Source organism: Ambystoma mexicanum, chromosome 1p (genome assembly GCF_040938575.1).
Source record: "Ambystoma mexicanum isolate Mex_15411 chromosome 1p, UKY_AmexF1_1, whole genome shotgun sequence".
NCBI lineage: Eukaryota > Metazoa > Chordata > Amphibia > Caudata > Ambystomatidae > Ambystoma > Ambystoma mexicanum.
In genome coordinates, this window is record NC_090921.1 from 653,978,859 (window position 1) to 653,998,844 (window position 19,986).

The window sequence follows — 19,986 nt, forward strand, 5'->3', positions numbered from 1 at the left end:
TGCACCATCTGGTCCGCTCCCTTCTGTCTACCACCCCTTCCACTCAAATGGCCTACATAAGAAGAAAGATCAAGTAATGGGCTAAACAATGCCACCAGCACGCGAGAAGGCAAACTTCACAGAAGACAGTACAGTTATGTATGAGATATTAGATGATTTGGCCAGAATCACTGTATTGTCTGCTGGCAAATCAGGATACAAGCATGAATGCTTTGGTTCCAAATTTGGATACTTATTCATCTCTTGGACTTACAGTTTATGCTCATCGTTGGAGGTGATTGTCTAGGTTTTACAACACCCCATCTGAAGAAACCAATTTCTAGACCTTCACCATAATGATGCCATGTTCATTTTTATTGGAACCCCTATCTGGTGCAGGTAAGTTGCTGATAATAGCACCTGTTGTGCTGCAAGGCAAAGTACATATGCAGGCAGGTTTATAAACTTCAGACATAGGAAAGGCTCAGCCAGCCTTACAGGAATGTGGTATTCAAATGTGCATAGGAACACATATCTCTGCATTGTGTGCTTAACACACTGAGCTAACTTCTGAACCATTTTGCCACTCAATTTACCAATATGCATTTGAAATTTGGCTATTGCACATGATCAACATCATTCCCACCGGAAGGAAAGAATGCTACAGGAGTTGTGCCGCAAGGAACACACAAATTATACATACCACAGTGAACACAAAAAGCATTACATGAGGAATTAATCGAGGCAGAATGTACTTGCCAAAACAGACAGGCAATAGGTTTAGGACCTCAGCAACATGCCATAAAATATCATGGTGTATGTTATTTAAGTCTTGTGAACAAAGGAGGCTTACTTCTTTAGATCAGGCAGCCTTGTGGGGCCCCCTCCAAGGTGGGGGCTCTGGGCAAGTGCAATTTTGCCCTCCCATAAAGACGTCTCTGCAACACCCCATCTGAAGAAACCAATTTCTAGACCTTCACCATAATGATGCCATGTTCGTTTTTATTGGAACCCCTATCTGGTGCAGGTAAATTGCTGATAATAGCACCTGTTGTGCTGCAAGGCAAAGTACATATGCAGGCAGGTTTATGAACTTCAGACATAGGAAAGGCTCAGCCAGCCTTACAGGAATGTGCTATTCAAATTTGCATAGGAACACATATCTCTACATTGTGTCCTTAACACGCTGAGCTAACTTCTGAACCATTTTGGCACTCAATTTACCAATATGCATTTGAAATTTGGCTATTGCACATGATCAACATCATTCCCACCGGAAGGAAAGAATGCTACAGGAGTTGCGCCGCAAGGAACACACAAACTATACATACAACATTGAACACAAAAAGCATTACACGAGGAATTAATCGAGGCAGAATGTACTTGCCAAAACAGACAGGCAATTGGTTTAGAGCCTCAGCACCATGCCATAAAATATCATGATGTATGTTATTTAAATCGTGTCAACAAAGGAGTCTTACATCTTCAAATCAGGTAGCCTTGTGGGACCCCTCCAAGGTGGGAGCCCTGGGCAAGTGCCCCTTTTGCCCTCCCATAAAGACGTCTCTAGTTTTCACTGTTAACCTAAAAGGCCACATTTATTGTCTTTTCTGACCAGAGGATGATGCTGCTGAAAAAAGGATGTCTGTGCATGTGTTAGTTTCATTGTGTACTGGGCAATTATTTTATTATGCTATGCCTTAAGTATGGAAATATTTTCATTTAATGTGTCATTAAAACATGTTGAATTCATTGTGACTGTATGAATTGGAAATGGAGATTTATAGTGGCAGTCAACTCTCAGGAACTGCAATAGAAGAAACTGATGACTAAACACACTATACAAATATAAAGTAAATTGCCCAAGTTTCCCCCACCAATTTGCCAATTTAGTATCCTTTTGGTACAATGGCCAGAGAGGATGAGAGAAACACGCAAGTAAAAAGTAACATTTCTTTTCTTATTCTTATAGTTGTCAATATTATAACACTAAGGTAGGAAAGTTGTTTCTGAGTTATCTTTATGCCTCAATGTGTTCAATTGTGCAATATGCTGTTTTATACACACCTTCTTTGTTCGGGATGTCACTGCTGTCTGCTTTCTGGTTATTTGTGTTTTCCCTCTGTGGTTTCTTTCGTCACTCTTTCCCATTTCCTTTTTCTGTTCACAGTTATTGGCTCATCTCTTTTTGTTATATCCATATCATTCTTCTCTTCTTTGAATGTTAAATGTCCTTCATTGTATCTTTGCCTGAACTCCATTATCATCAGTCCCATTTGACTCTTGCCTTTACTTGTCCTCATTTTAGATTGTATTCTTACCGTTGCAATGTGGTCCATCTCTTCCGGGCTTTATTCTTTAGATTTTGTTAAACCATTTCCATAGTTCCGAAACCTTACTTTGCCCTTTCCCTGCTCCTTTTGTTCTGATCCCTGTTATTTACCTTCTCCAATCTCAGCTGCTTCTTCACTTTTACCGTCTCTATATGTCTTTTTGCTATAACTTTGATTGTTCCCTTTTCTTGTCAGTTTCCTTTCAAATTTTTTTTTCCCACATCCTATTTTGTTTGTTCATCCTTTTCCTCACATTTACCCATTATTAATGCCTTTTGATTGTCCTTTAAAGTGCCCTTTTCACATTCTATTTAGCCCTTGCCTTTTGTGTTATCCTTTTGCTTATATTTTGTAGCAAGGGGCTAGTCTTTCTCAAATACTATTTCAAGTATGTTGTCCCTCATAAAAATAGTTGCAAGTTTTTGTCCTTTCAGTTGTCGTAGTCCTCCCAACTGCATTTTCGAAAATGCTTCTTCAAGGGACCGCTCTTTCTTTTGACCTTTCTTAGATGTTCTTTCTACTTTTAGTCCTTTCTTTCTCTTTTCTTTCTCCAATTCACTTTCTTCTCTGCTCCCCTGATCATTATCTGAATCTGTATATCCTTTGTGCTTGGCTTCTGGTTGTTTTTCTGATTTTTCAAGTTCTTGTCCTTTTCCCTGTTTATTGACAACCCTTTTCTTTTCCCCATATTTCTTACTGACTACCTTTACTCGATCTTCTCCCACCCATTCTTCCTCGTCTTCAGCTGATTTTGCTAAACTTTCCTCTTTGTCTTTCATTCGTCCTCTTTTTGATCTTTTCCTGTCCCCCATTTCGTGCTCTTTTCTAGTTCTACTTTTTTCTTTTCTTTTAACTCTCTTCACATCCTCCTCAACTTCATTTCTTTTTCCTTCCTTGCCGCCCACTTCTTTCTCATCCTCCTCTTTTATTTTGACTTTCTTTGCTCTCCTCTCTTGCCTTTCCTCTTTGTTCCTTGCTTTCTCTTCCCCATCCACACCTACATCTTTCTTGTGCATTTTAGTTACTCTTTTTTCCCTTCCTTCAATTTCGTTCTCTCCCTTTTGAATTCTGTTATATTTTCTTGGTTTTTTCTTTGATCCTTTATTAAGCTCTTCTTCAGAATCACTCCACTCTTCACTGCTTGTATGTTCATCTTGTTCCTGTGCTTTTTGCCTTTTATTTGGTACCCTTTCTCGCTCCTGTTCATGCTTGTATTCCTTCTCTACTTTTGTTATATGTCGATGGTTTTCTGAAGCATTTTTATTTGTCGATTGTGGGGGAATATTTTCTTGCTTCATTTTTCTTTTTACTTCATCTAAAAAAGATAACACTACATGTTACCTTTTCCTTTCAAATGTATTGATTGAAGCTTTAACATTCACATATGCAATTCATACAGTAGGCTCCATCGTGCAACAATGTAGTAAGTTTTTTACGCATAAAATAGAAGAAAGCAAACAAACACACAACTATGATTTCCTAAATTTAAAGCACCAACACCTATAGCACATTTTACTTCATAGGGGCACCTTAGTGTGAACATGTTTGTATTCCAGGATTAAAAAAAGTATGTTTGATAGGTGGATATCCTGAAACAAATCCACATTACGACAAAATCTACGGAAATTAAAATTAAAAAGTTAATCAGTGAATTGGTTTACCAACTCTGCAAGACCGCATATTATGGAGGTCAGCGCTTTTTATAGAGCTTCACTATTTAATGCCAATATAAAGGCTGAAAATGAAGTGTGGGACACAGTACATGCAGAGTCCTCTGCCAAGGACACTACAACATTTTACGGGATGGTTGCTTTGAGTTCATCATCAAATAGCATTGTTGATGCAGTACAGGGCAATCCATAGCTTCTGTATGGTATTAAAATGTTCTTAATGTTTATTGTAGAGATAATATTGTTCATGTCCTTTTTGTTGATATGTACACATGGTTTAATAAGCTTGCAGCTGAAGTGATTATTACAAAGATTACTGAATATGCCAACCTGCTGGACCGACTGAAAGCCCCAGGACCGGATGGTGTCCCAAGTGACAAGCACTGAGCTGGTCCTTTGTTGGACAATGTTTTTCAAGCTTCCTAATTACTACAATGATCCATTCTTCCTAGGTTTTATCATGTATTGTCAATTTATTTACATTTAAAAAGGGAGACCAACCAGCTCCTTTTTACTATAGACCTATTTCCGTATCAAATGTTTGTGTAAAACTCTTGGGAAGTTTTTAATACATACGCTGCAAGCCTGCGGTGAGTAAAAAGGTTAGTTATCTGATTTACAGCTTGGCTTTCATGAGTCAGTGGGTACGACGGAACAGTGTATACACTTGGCATTCATCATGGACAAGAACTTTGAGGCGAGAAATGAGAAATCATATCTTGCCTTTTATAGACTTGCACACAGCCTCCCGCAATATGGATCATCCCATTCTTTGCAAGACTCTTGTAAACAGAGGCATTGATGAGGATTTATTGAGCCTTCTGGTGAATTTATACACTGGGGAAGTGGCTATTGTAACATGTAAAGACATCTGAATTTAAGGGAAAAATTGACCTTAAGTCTGTATTTTTTTATTTATTCAGGGTTGCATGACAAAATGTGTGGAAGGAGCTACAAGGGACTATAGAGTGAAACTACCGATATTACAACGCTTTTTTCTTTGTACCTGTTGTTTACAATATTGAAACATAGCATATTTTTCATTTTAAAACAGGCATGTACACATTTATAGAAGGTTGATGATTTACTGTCTATCTTTTGACATGCAGATCTTTTTGATGCACATCAAAATGCATAAAAGGCATGAAACATTGTGCAGGCTTCAGTACAAGTGCCCCAATGACATTAGATAGTGCAAAGATTATTTTGTTTGTAGTCATATAGTTGATTAAATTATGTGATTGATACACTTTGTTATCTCACAATGTGTCGACATAAACGTGTGGTTATAGAAAACCATCCATATAATATTTCAGAAAAGTCAAGTGGTAATTGTTGCTTCAGTTTATTCAACAAATGCAAGTGGTAGTGGAAACCCATTCAAACTAAATTTCAGAACCAAATAGTCAATGTTGCTTAACAATATATCTATCAAATGTTTGTGGTTCTAGGACGCAGTTCATGTGAAATTACAGAAAGGCTGACTGCGTGGCCATGAGTTTCACCACCCAGGCTTTTTCAAGCTTGACACATTCTTTCGTTCAGTCAATCATTGGTGCAATGATTCAATTATTTTCTCATAGTTTGCTGTTCTTGATATTCCTTCCTATCAAATCATAACAGTGTGCAATAATATATGAATTCCAACAACGGGGCAGTGGCAAACAGTCCTGTGCGTGCGCTATGCACACTTTGCATTAATATTGGAATTCTGCTGCGTTGCAAGCCTAACTACCAGGCACCCACTGCTGCCTGGAAAAAGTGGTATATTATAGAGTAGAGTGACATGCAAACACGCTAATCCACATTTCAGTACTTGGCTAGTGATGCGGTATACAATGATGATTCTTTTGGTACAAGTTTTAAACAGTTTAATGGAATCCTATGTTCAGCCGACACGTGTTTCGACAAAGCGTCGTCTTCAAGGCTAGTATCTTGTAGATATTTGTATAATGGTGTCACAGTAAAGTCGGTTGGACCTGGTTGCAGAAGCTGCCTTTGATGTGATTTAGAAGGTGTGATTGCAATGATGAGATTAAATGGTCCCCAAATGGACAATGTGATATCTCCAGAAAGAACATGGCATGATAACCTGTTCTGAGATGAGAGTTTGCAGCACATGCTTTTTGCTCACTGTGCCTTTCACAGATGGGAAATATCAATTTGCATAATGGTCTTTGTTTGCTGCAAACTCTCATCTCAGAACAGGTTATCATGCTATGTTCTTTCTGGAGAGGAGGGCCTGCTACCTTTTTTGAAATATTTGCAAGGAACTTGGGGTTGGTCACCCTGAGCTACCTGGGGGCAACCAGACGTGGACTCCCTGCTCACTGTGCTCAGAGAGACACAGCTTCACCTCACTGATGAGGCCCAACAAGGCTGAAGCACATGTATGTGGTTGCTGTTGGTACACTTGTTCAGAGAGGAATTGCCATAGCATTTCGGTGCTGGACTGCCCATGTGGGCGGGACAAAGGCTGATATGCAAATGGCTATTCCCATCTATTTCCCATCTGTGAAAGGTACAGTGAGCAAAAAGTGTGTGCTGCAAACTCTCATCTCGGAACGGGTTATCATGCCATGTTCTTTCTGGAGAGGAGCGCCTGCTACCTTTTTTGAGAGCTCCGGTGTGAAGCCCTCAGATTTCATGGTTGATAGAAAGGTCTTTATGTCTGGGTGTTCAGTGTTGTTGGTGAGGAGTAGGAATTCGGTCTTGGAGGGGTTGAGCTTCAAGTATGCACTGGACATAAAAGACTGGATGAGTGAGAGGCAGGTTTTGAGCCCATGCATGTCCATGATGGAGTCGATCTTGAGGTATAGCTGTGTGTCATCAGCATATTGGTGGATGTGGATGTTGTGTGTGGCTAGGAGGGATCCCAGAAGCTCCATTTATAGATTGAACATCACTGGGGAGAGGATGCAACCCTTCGGGACTCCACAGGTGGTGGGTAGCATTGGCAATCTAGAGGAGTCAAACTGCTTGCGGTTGGTGAGATATGACTTGAACCAGCGTAGGACAAGGTTGCTGATCCCAATGCACTGATGTAGGGTGTCTGTAAGCACCTGTGGTCTACTGTGTTGAAAGCGGCCGAGAAGCCGAGTTGAACCAGGAGGTAGGGGTGGTCGTCATCAAGGAAGTTGATGGTGTCGTCGACCACCTGTATGATTGTTGTCTCTGTGCTGCATCTGGGTCTGAATCCTGATTTGTAGGTTTGGAGGAGATTGCTGGTGTCCATATCAGTCGTCAGTAACACATCTTTTCTTCAGTAATTAACCTTCAACTAAGCAACAAAACAGTTTTTTTTTAAAGAATACAATTCATTACAATTTCCAGCAAGAATACCACATTGGGTTAAGAAATAAGTGGAGCATTTGGTCTAAATATAAAACGTTCACTCAACATTTCCTGAAAAACCAACATAACATTAATGAACATTGGATAAAATTTCAACATGAAACATCAATGTGTTGCTGCAGTTGTGCGGCTACCAATTTTTTGATGATCTCACCTAGGATGGGAAGATGGGTGAAGGGGCGATAGTTACCTAGATTGTTAGGATCCAGAGTGGGTTTCTTTAACAAAGGGAGGATTTGTCCTATTTTTAGGGTCGATGGGACAGTGCCTTGAGTTAGGGAGCTGCTGATGATCTCCAGATAGGGAAGAATAGCAGATGGATATTGGGAAGATGTCATCTTATACGATGTGGCTTTGAGGGTGGCCAGCTTTTCTACCATGTTCTCTGTTGAGAGTGTCTTGAATGTTTTCCAGGGTGTGGAGATTACGTGAGGAGAGACGTGAGGTGGCTCTGTGGATGCAGAGCTAGTATTTATGTGTTGGCAAATCTTCCTGATTTTGTCAATGAAGAAGTTGTTGATGCCAGTGGATATTTTGATGGAGTGTGGCATGGCAGCGGTGGGTAGTCGGTTGATGCAGTGCTTGACCACTTTGAGGAGGGCTCTGCTTTTGTTTTTAGCTTCTGTTATGGTGTTCTGGTAGTAGGAGCCCTTGGCTGTGTTGATGAGTTTTTGGCAGGTTTCTCAGAGTTCCTTGAGGAGTGTCAGGCCGGATGCGGTCCTGCAGAAGCACCAGGTTTTCCTGTGTCTCATGATGACTCTTTTGCTGAGGTTGAGTTCTTGCGTGTACCAGGGTGATGATGGTTTCAGTTTTCAGGTGTGTTGTTTCAGAGGCTCTTTTCAATCGATGGAGGCTGAAAAAGTTCCCAGTTGTATTGCCCTGCCCAAGCTCATGCTTAAATCAGGAAAAGTATATTGGAAATATTTATATTTGTGATGCCCATTGTTTGAAATTGTAAATATAATTATAAGTAGAAGTGTATATAGTATATTGGTTACCCATATGATTACCATTCATTGATTCGAGTCAAAGCCATATTGGTTCCATTGAAATTGACGATGCCATAATAATATATATTTAATTAGATTACATTTGTACTGCGTTACTAACTTCTAATACTCATCAGTGCACATGCTCCTTTGAGTTGGATATAAATTGAAAGAAAGCTGATAATCATGTTAATATATATTCTTTTAGAATTCTTTAACATGTCCTGCTATATGACAGTTCACAGGAAAACATCTAGTTCATTTTCCATAGGCAGACCTTGAGTTGTGGTACGTAATTTACAGATCTACGTGGCCTCCAGTTTGTCAGGACTGGCTTGCTTTAATACGCAGGAAGTGATGCTGATCCCACAGACCCTCACCAGGCGTCCCCTGCTCAACCCTATATTAACAGCTGAGTCGAGAATCCCAAGGAAGGGAAAGGGGTAGTGGATAAAATAATAAATGAGATACAGCAGACTCCCAACCTTCTGGCACGTCACTGGTATCTGTAGTAAAACAGGTTACATTCACTCTGTGTAGATCATATACATTTGGATAACTACTGTAACTATCAAATCTGTTACCTGCTCTGTCTCTGCAATATGCTTAGAGACGTGGTTTAGTCAGATTGAATCTTTCTTCCTAAAAATGACTAACTCTGGTGCTCCCAGTAAATAAGGTTTAAGAATGTATGTACACTATACTAGTCTCTTCCTGTAACTTTTACTGAATGATCAGCTTCTGCATTTTCAGCTTCCTCTAGAAGAAATACTTGTTTTGCCTTGATGCTGTTGAAACGTTGAAGGGGCGTCTTTTCAACACAAACAATGGTAGATTAAAACAGAGTATTTTCCATTTCTTTTGGCAAATTGTAATAAATATTATATCTCTAAAACAACCTGGGGTTAGTGACTGAAAGTAATGTCTTTAAAACTGTTTGCAAGTGCTGACTGGAGTTAATATCTTTTTTCCATTTACTTGTAATTGTAATTGGAGGAAAGTTCATTTTCTAAGGTTCTAACACTTCAATAGTAAGCTGTTAGCTAAAACAAAAGGAACTCCTCATGTAGAATTCTCCCTGAATTCTACTGCTGTGAACACCTTTAGAAATGCTTTGATGTGGGAAAGTCAATACAAAAACGGACTTGCTGCAATTGACTTTTGAAGAGTTTCATGTTGCTGACGCGAAAGCTAGGTACCTCGTACAGAAATGAGTTAGCTTTATTACGCACGCGTTGTTAGTATTCTTGCCCAAGACCTCACCGCACTCTGAATAAACAAACGACACGCGTGCAACACTGTAAGCAGGATGAAATTGCGCACTTCAAAAACACGACACTAACGTGGCTAGTGATTTATTACGCATGCATTGCTCAAGCACCTCGTCTAAAAAAAAGGTTAACAAAAACCTTGCGCTGGAGTTTGCTGTTCAGTCTAGTACACGCGTGCATCTGTTACCCGGGGTTCAACGGGTTAACGCTCACGAGCCCCCTCCGTTGGAAAGGCGGAGTCTAACTGGGCAAGGGAATTATGGGGCACGTGCGCGGTAAGCGCCAGAGCTTGCTTGGTTGTTTAAGAATAAAGACGTTCCTCCTATCCCTCCGTGTGTGCGTCCTTCATTGGGCCTAGATCCCTAGGCAACATTTGGCGACGAGGATTTCTCCTGCACACTGGAGTCCTCCTCCTGCAGCAGTCCGCTGTTCCTCCTCCTGCAGCAGTCCGCTGTTCTCCACTCCCACGTGGTGGGCAACCCAGCGATCCTTCTCCTCCTGCTCCTCCTCCGCACTTCTATCACTGTTTGGGAACCCGCACACCAAGATGCCGCCGAGGATTGAGAGGTGGGGCATCCGCCTCCAGGAATACGATTATGACATCGTACATCGCCCGGGGGGCGACCTTAACCCCGCGGACTACCTCTCAAGACACCCCGTAGGGGCCCCGCTCGCGCGGAGGGGTGACGTCGCCTATGTGCAATATGTGGCGGCCCACTCGCTGCCTCCGGCGCTGTCCCTTGAAAGAGTAGCCGCCGCATCAGCAGCCGATCCAACGACAGCTCTGGCGATCAGCCTCACGATGGCCAGCAAATGGAAAGACCACCACAGAGCCATCCTAGCGCACCCTGGGGTGAACAAACAAGAAATTGAGCGGCTAGCCCGAGTACATGGTGAACTTGCGGTGAAGGACAACAATATTCTGCTCAGAGGGTGCAGGATCGTCATCCCCGCCACACTCAGGAGTGAGGTGGTCAGCATAGCGCACGAAGGCCACAGAGGAGCCGAGAACACAAAAAAGCAGCTCAGGTGCCACGTGTGGTTCCCTCTCCTGGATGCAGCCGTTGATGAGTGGGTAAGGAACTGCCACGCCTGTCAGTGCACAGCCCCTGCTGAACGACCGCCCCCACTCCAGCATACTCAAATACCTGATCACCCATGGGAACGAGTAGCCATGGATTTCTACGGGCCGACCGAAGCGGGTGACTACATCTTACTCTTCATAGATGAGCACTCAAGGTTCCCGATAGCCAAGGTGGTCAATTCCACGGCGTTCACTCAAGTGGCGGCGACGATAGAAGAGGTTTTTAGTGAGTGGGGGATCCCCAAATGGGTCAAGTCCGACAACGGACCACCATTCTGTGGACATGAGTTTGGGACACTGGCAGAGCACCTGGGGTTCAGGCACATGAAGATCACACCTCGCCACCCCCAGGCAAATGGAATGGCCGAGCGCTTCATGGCGTCGATCAAAAAGACTATACAGAGGGCCCGGCTTGACGCAGTTGATACACACCAAGCGCTATGCCGTCTGTTAAGAGACTATAGGAACACTCCTCATGAGGTCACGAATAAGACGCCCGCCGAGCTCATGTTCCGATATGAGGTGCGAACCCGCATCCCGAGAAGTGCGGCGCAGGCAGAGCCGGTTGACCATGATCTGCTCCAGAGAGACGCGGTGGCAAAAGAAAATGCGAGGCTCCGCACCGATGCACGAAGAGGAGCGGTGCCGCCGGAGTTCCAGGTAGGAGATGAAGTCCTGGTACAACAACCGACGGCTAGAAAGACAGACCCGCGGTTTGCTCCAAGCCCCATGAGGGTAGTTGCAGTGAAAGGGACGATGGTAACGGCTGAAGACGAGAACAGGGCCGTCACCAGAAACTGTCAGCAGTTCAGGCAGTACGCAAGAAGAGAAAACACAGAAGGACCTCAGCGGGCATTCTCACCAGAACCAAGGTTGCAGAGGGATGATGAATGGTTTCCCCCGGAAGGAGACCCCGGGGACATGAGCCAGAGGGGAGCGACTGAAGAGGAGCCAGATCCTGGGACTCAAGGTGAGAAGCCGAGACGACTCATAAGGAAGCCGATGAGACTTGTTGAAGAGTGTTGAGTTATTGTTTGGACACAGAGTGTCAAGTTGATGTTTGGACATATTGTTCGGGGGTAGTGTTACCCGGGGCTCAACGGGTTAACGCTCACGAGCCCCCTCCGTTGGAAAGGCGGAGTCTAACTGGGCAAGGGAATTATGGGGCACGTGCGCGGTAAGCGCCAGAGCTTGCTTGGTTGTTTAAGAATAAAGACGTTCCTCCTATCCCTCCGTGTGTGCGTCCTTCATTGGGCCTAGATCCCTAGGCAACAGCATCTAAAACACAACGCTGACTTCATGCAATATGCAGCTCTTCTCGCGCTGCTCGCGTGAAAACTATATTACATCAACGTTGCTGTTTTTTCCTGGAATCAGCTGTTGAATCACATGCTGCTTAGCTACACTTGGAGGAACAACTCTAAGGGCTTTCATACGAAGCACTTATGCTGACATCAAACCAAAACTTATTTTCAGGTAACTAGGGAGATTACAGTTCTGTAAAACGTATTTACAAATAACTAGGAAGGTTACAGTTCTGCCACAGCAGTCTTTACTCTACTCTCAAACTGTTCATACTGTTCATATGCTCGTTCCTTCTTAATTGACAGAGTGAGCTGTAAAATTCAGATTATAAGCCTCCCAGCATAAAAGTTCAAATTGAAACGCTCCCACCTAATGGTCTGCTAAGCATTTTGACTCTCTCTGCTGCTGATGACTTCTTTACTTCTTTGGCCGGCCTTCATGACTCTGGATTGGGGCCTAAGTTAAGGAACTATAAATTACGCAACCTGTCTCTGAAACTCTCTGGATGAAAGGCAGTTAAATAACCCTGTGCACTAGCCAAGTAACCAGGCCATTGTTCTCCCTACCAATCAGATAACCCCAACATTTCAGCATTTTAGCTTGGGAAGCCTGTAATGCTCAGCCCTATTAAAAAAAAAACCTATTCTATGAATCACCAGAGGCCACCTCCCCCTACCAGACCACCTACACCTGCCAGCCCTGACAGTACCCCCTCCACTAAGCCCTGTCCCAGAGCCTGGCTTAGTAGGGAACCTTCTATGAAATGTCCCTGCTAAACGAGGTGCATGCACGTCTGTCTTGTCTTCCCAACATCTTTCCTCTGGGCCATCCCCCTTCCAATCTATTAGATACTGTAGATTTCCTCTAACCACCCTGGAATCAAGAATCTCTTTAACTTCAAATTCTTCCTTGTTCTCCTCTGTAATGACAGCTGGTGGTGGCTTCCCCAAATGAATTCCTACCACACAGGGTTTCAACAAACTTACATGAAATGTAGGATTACTTTTGATATTGGAAGGTAACCTCAACGTGACCGCTACTGGATTAATTACTCTCTCAATCTCAAATGGACCAATAAATCACAATCTGAATTTTGTCCTCCCTTTCAGATGTAAATTCCTTGTAGACAACCACACCTTCTGCCCTACCTGATAATGCTGACCATTTTGACGTTTCCGATCTGCAAAAGCCTTAAACTTGAATGTTGAAAGAGCTAAAGTGGCTTTAGCCAGACTGTCTCTAATACTGGTCAATCTGTGCTCAACCTCTGGATTTGAATATTCTGATGGTACTATGGGCCTCATTCCGAGATCAGACCACATGTCCTTTACAGTTCTCGCTAAGGGACCTCGGAATTGGGTGGTAAGGGATTACTGGCACCGGTCTCCTTACCGGTGCCCGGTATCCCTTACCGCCCAACTTGTAATGACCCCCTATCTCTTTCAAAAATCTGGGCTGGAAACCATAATTACTGAAAAAAGGAGAATAGTTAGTAGAGTCCTTTATGGAATTGTTGTAACTGAACTCTGTCAACCATAGTAAATCAACCCAACTCCTCTTTTCCTGCCAGTAGGATCTTAAATATTTTTCTAAATCCTGATTCACATGCTCAGTTTGCCCATTTGTTTGTGGATGATAACTAGAAGAAATCTGTACTTCATTTCCCAACTTCTTGCAGAAAGCCTGCCGAAATCTAGAGATAAATGGCAGCCCCAAATCAGACACAATTTGTGTTGGCAAACCATGTAGCCACACAACTTCCTGCAAAAAACTCTTCTCTAGATTCTTTGCTGAGATCTCTCCCTTCATAGGAATGAAATGTCCCGCCTTGGTCACCATATCTACCACCACCAATACCGTAGCACAACCTTGATCTTTAGGAAGATCCATTATGAAATCCATGGAAACAGTAACCCAAGGACTGGGAGCAACTGGCAAAGGATTGAGTAAACCTTATGGTTTACCTCCTCCTGACTTGGACCGAGCACAAACTTCACAGGTTTTCACATGGTTTTCAATATCCTGTCTCATGCATTCCCACCAAAATTGTCTTTCCACTAATGCTAGTGTTTTACGAATTCCAGGATGCCCTACTCATGACATTATAGTAAAATCTCCTTGGCCAGTTCCTTACTGGGAAGATATATTTGGGAGTTAAAATATGGAAGACCATTAACCATACGTCTTCCTGGTTTTTCTTCTACCCAAGACTGCATCTCTTTCTCAGACATCTGCTATAAGATCTTCTTAAGAAATAAGTCCTCCTCCAACGTGGCACTCAAAATAAATCGATTCTCTGCATTCACTGGTTCCGGTTGAACTTTGCACTCTGCCTCTACCATTGAACATTATCGTTGATAAAGCATCAGCTTTACCATTCATACGTCCAGGTGTGAAGGTAATAATGAAATCATAATCTGAGATGAATAAAGACCATCAAAGCTGCTGAGGAGATAATGTTCTGGCTGATTTCAAGAACAGTAGGTTCCTATGATCGGTTAAAACTGTGATTGTGAACTTCGCTCCCAACAAATAATCTCTCCATTCCTGGAAAGCCTTTTTAATAGCCAGAAGTTCTCGATCAGTAATCGTATAATTAATCTCAGCTGGAAGCAATTTTTTGGACAGGATGTAATTGACCAGCCTCCGGCTGTCCTTGAAAGAGTACTGCTCCAATTGCCAAATTGGACCCATCTGCCTTCACAAAAAAAGGTTGAAGGGGATCAGGGTGTAACAATATAGGTCCTGAAGTAAAACTTGTAATTAATTTCTGAAAAGCTTGTTCTGGCTCTTCCGTCCAAACAAATGTGACTCCTTTCTTAAGAAGTTTGGTAATAGGAGAAACAGTCTGAGAGAAATCTTTGATGAACCTCCTATAAAAATGTGTGAAGCCTAGGAAACTTTGAATATCCTTCACACAAGCTGGTGATGGCCACTCATTAACAGCTTTAACCTTCTTCATGTCCATTTCCAAACTCTTTGGAAAGATGGTAATCCCCAAAAACTCCACTTCCTGAGTATGAACTTGGATCTTTTCCAGCTTTGCAAATAGTCGTTTTACCTTAGTCATTGTAGAACCTTTCTAACATGTTCTTCATGTTGCTGCAGATCCTTGGAGAATATTAGGATATCATCAATGTACACTACTACGAATATTTCTAAAAAATCCTGTGAAACTTAATTGATAAAAAATTGGAATGCTGCTGTAGCGTTACACAAACCAAAGAGCATATCTTGGTACTCAAACAGCCCAAATTTGGTTTGGAATGCTGTCTTCCATTCATCGCCCTGACGCACTCTTACCAAATGATACGCTCCACAAAGATCGAATTTGGTAAACACTGGCGCTCCATTTTTCTGTTGCTACCTCTCATTGATTGTTTAACATGATCGATTGCCAGAAATGTAATGTCCTTCTTATTATCCATGTGATGCACTTTGTTCCAATGCAGTGATAATGGTAGTCTCAGGTCTTGGCTGCCAGTTGTGCTCAATTCATCTCGTATTAGAATGTGAAGCTCCCGGCTGGTGAAAACGATTTGTACGTCCTATGTAAAATGTCTTGCATACACAGATAATCACATAGATAACATATTTGGTCTGACAATCCATCAAATTTTGATATCTATTGAATATGAGTGTGTAACAGAAAATGTACGTGTGTTGTCAACTGCGTAAATGCACATTCTGTAGTGTCCGCATTTGGAAAAAAAATGTTATTTGTTGTGCTGAAACCAACCAAGTTCTAACAGGTTCTTGCACCTCCATATGATTGGGGCACAATGTATTCCATAGGATAGGAGCTCTACGGTAAACAATGTTAGACCTGCTTCAGCTATATGTGCTGAGTGCTTCATCCAATGTCAGTAAATGCCAATGTTTGTTGAGAATGTTGCATAGCTGATACACTCTTAATGGATACAAAGCTCTCCTTGAAACTAGAGGTGGGGTAGTAAATAAATGAATGGGTAGGGGTAGATCCGATCCTGAGCAGAAAAACGGGGCATGGCTTAGCTCAAAGAGCCAGGCATGAGCCAATTCAGTAGAAGATGCATACATTTCCATCTGCCTCCCCACCCTCAAATACCAACCCCTTTTCTGTTATCCTTTCTCTGCAACACCAACAAAAAAAAACAATATCTAGCATCCTCCTCCCTGACCCCACAACACAAACTGATGTTCTGCCTCCTTACACCCATAACGGGAAACCTATCACTGGCATCCAAATTTTAGAAGATACAAATTAAATGTTTTGTCCACTATCACCCACTTTCTGTAAAATGGGATTTAATCCCTGTCTGCAGTTTAGACAATTGACAACATATCTTCTCATCTCTAGCTGATATATATGTGTGTGTGTTTATGTATGGGTTAAAGGGGCTAAAATAATGCTCTCTTTGAAAAAGAGGACTCACACTAAAAACAACCTGACAAATAAATACATCTTTACATTAAGCAAAACAAGTGATTATCATTTTATTTTTATTATCTTGAATGTACTAGGATGCAAAGTAGTGTTGTTCTATCAATCCATTGTGTTTTGCGACTGTACTTTCAAAACTTAGACACAGAACAAAAACACTGCTACTTGTAGTCATTTTTCACACAGAGTTTGAGCTGGTTATTGTGCACAGCTGATAGCAGGCTTAAACCCTGGGGGAACTATCCTCAGTCTTTTAACTGGCACAAAGGTGTGCAACAGGCAGCACCCACACATCCTGGATAGTAGGAGATTTAGTACAAACAATAAAAGGCTGTGTGGCTGGTCGAAAGCCTCATGGGTAGACAAGTATCCACTTTGCTGAAGACCAGTATGCCCTTTGCCGTCTCATTAACAAACCGGGTTCTATGTGGAGAATCCACAGCCACTGCTCATAACGCAGGGGGAGAGTGAAAGAAATGATCCTGGCAGGCTCCTTATAAAGTAAAGGAAAATACCCCATGCAAACCCTCTTGCCAACCAAACAGTTTAGTACATCATCTATTTCACTTTTCCGTTAGGAGAGAAACAAGATTCATAAGTGACAGAGCAATGAGCAAGTTAGGGGTTCTTCAACCTGTGGAGTGCATAGTATAAATAATCAACATTTGTATTATTTTGGCACAAACACTGTAGTTTAATGCACTATATATATAAGAGGGCCTTTTTATGTAGTACACCTTTAATAGAATCACCCGTTAGTGCCCAATTGTGGCAGACAAAGGAAAAATTACCCATTTAAGGATAATCATTTTCTGAAGATTGCACATATTGGTCAAGTGCAGAGGCCAAGGCTTCTGGTTGCAGTTTGAAATATTTCAGATTTCAGACCATACATGCTCCGATTGCATCTTTAGATTTTCGGCAACATCCAATTCCTGGCAAGAGATGAGCAAAGTACTCTGTTCTTTTAACTGTCACTGGGTGGCAGTGCCACTTTAATTTAGTCTCGTAATGTAACGGATGATGTGGTGATGATTGGTTTGGCTCCAGTTGAGCTCTTCTTCCACAAATGTGCTCGATCCAAGCCAGAATCAGGCATTTGGCTTCAACCAGGATCAAACCAGCTCTGTCTTCCGCATCTTTACTTGAAACTATTTGAAAGGACTTGCATGGGATATTTTATAATAATATTTAGCAACACAAAGCAATGTTTTGTCTACCTGTTTTGTAAAATTGAATTGGACTTTTATTTTGATTGCCTGTGGCTACCTGTTAGATAATTGCCCACGATTGGTTGAAAGTTCAACTTAAAGGAATAGTGCGCTCAAAAATGTTATTGTCCCGAGCGTTCGGGCATGTGGTTTTAAGCAAACTGTGATCGATCGTAAAAACTATTCCTATGCACCTTACCTTAGTTTTCTGCACTTTTGCACATGCAAAAGCAACAAGCGGGGCGCAGCGATCTTGTGCTAATCTTATCTGTGGATCGATCGCCTTAAGTTCAAGTGCCCCATAGGCACTAAATCATATCACCCTCCCTTGAAGCTTACATCACTATTGCTAGCGATATTCTCCACCTATTTTCATGACGTTAGTGGGCAGTGTAGCCAAATGCGCCCAGTCATCACCTTCGTCTTAACATCAGTTGACGCAGAACCTGGAATATTAACACACACATCCTCACACAGCAGAGCGCATCCCAAATCAGAATAGAAAACACAATTCTTAAAGGAAACATCAATACTCTGCAATTTACAATGTGCTTTTATTTCACAAAAAACACTCTGACTCTCATAACACATATCTATGTGATAGTCCCTCCTTTCTACCTCACAAACTTTACTCAATCTGTTCACTCGAAACGAGCCGTAACCACGGTTCCACATAATTGTACTGCTCCTCCCACATGCAGAGTATAGAGTGGCGTATGCCTTACCATTACGCACTACTACTACTATTGTTGTGACATTGTATATGACCCTGACTTGCACTGTGCTGACACTTAACAACGCTGTGTTTGCAATATTTCAACTGCTTGCGCTCGTGCCGAAAGCCTTTCTTGTTTGTTGTTCCTGTTGCCACTGCGAAGGCCTCCAGCTTTATCAGAGCTCTAACTACGTCCGCACTAGCTGATCCTCACCTACCCGCCACGCCTCCTGGCGAATGTGACACATCACGGTGCTGATTTCACGTGTCTGCCCACCAGCTTCACCTTACCGATTTACTGCATTCGCATCCACTTCCACTGGACGGGTACTACCTTGTACTTAGATGCAGCCTAATAACCGACTTTGCCCACCCATTAGCTCCACTGACGAGCCTGTCTAACATCATTGTGACACGCCAAAACGCAAAACGGATGTGCCTATCTGAAAACACTCTGTTTATCTAACACAGTTCCACCACTGCTTTAATTGATACTATCTTTGATGATCTAATACGTTTTACGGTTGTGCCTGCCTGATCCACTCTGTTTAGCCAACACAGTTCTACCACTGCTTTAATTGATACTATCTTTGATGTGCTAATACGTTTTACGGTTGTGCCTGCCTGATCCACTCTGTTTAGCCAACACAGTTCTACCACTGCTTTAATTGATACTATCTTTGATGTGCTAATACGTTTTACGGTTGTGCCTGCCTGATACACTCTGTTTAGCTAACACAGTTCTACCACTGCTTTAATTGATACTATCTTTGAAGTGTTAATACCTGTAATTACACTGTTTAGCTAGTAGAGATCTGTCTGATACCCGAAGTGATATAACTGTACCACCTCTTGCTCGCTGCGGTCCCAAGCTATCTGACAGAGCTTTCCTGCCCAACACTGCTCTGCCACGCCATTGTAGAATTTTCCAGTTCCTTAGTTGATTTGCATCGGTATTGTTAGAATAGTACCATATACCTGTATGCTCTCAACCCACTTTACCTGCTCACCCATACAGAACCAATACCACCTCACCTCTCCTCTGAGTTCCACCAGTACTTATAATGTATATCCCAGGCATCTGCTCAGCGCTACTAAGAGTAATTCTACACCTCATTCATTTGACTAGCCAGTCCAACTACCTTACCCCCACCCCCGTTTCCAAAATGTCCACCCCTCGTAGCCCTCCCCTTAGAAATTTCAGACTATGCGCCCGGCTACCCAATATATCCGAGGCGCATGCTAGGGACTGCCACTACTCCAAACCCAGCAACTGGGCCACACCGGAGCACATGGCCACACCCACGATACCGACCACACACAACCCCATCAACACCTATGCTACGCCCAATCCTGACAATCAGGCCACAAGGCCTGCCTCTACTAAGACTACTATCCCTCCCATTAGAGGGGCCCTTATAAACGCACGCTCCATGGTAGCCCATGCTACAGACATAGCAGACATTATACTAGCCAAAAAACTGGACTTCCTAGCCATCACTGAGTCCTGGCTCCATGCAGCCACTGGCCCAGCCCTCACGTTAGCCATCCCGAAAAATTACACCATCCTAAGAGCTGACAGAACTGGCTCTAAAGGCAGAGGCCTCACCATTATTGCCAAGACCCACTCAGATAATTCCAACTCCTGCAAA

At 42.6% G+C, this 19,986-nt stretch overlaps 1 protein-coding gene across 1 annotated transcript in view; it reads right to left on the reverse strand.

Moving 5' to 3' along the window:
* The window catches only part of LOC138551759 (transcriptional regulator ATRX homolog), a 342,209-nt gene that overhangs the window by 191,221 nt on the left and 131,002 nt on the right, over positions 1-19,986 (reverse strand). Inside the window, exon 3 of the mRNA XM_069642527.1 lies at positions 2,047-3,627. Coding sequence (XP_069498628.1) covers positions 2,675-3,627 — 953 coding nt within the window. The 3' untranslated portion in view covers positions 2,047-2,674. The remainder of the gene's footprint in view (positions 1-2,046; positions 3,628-19,986) is intronic.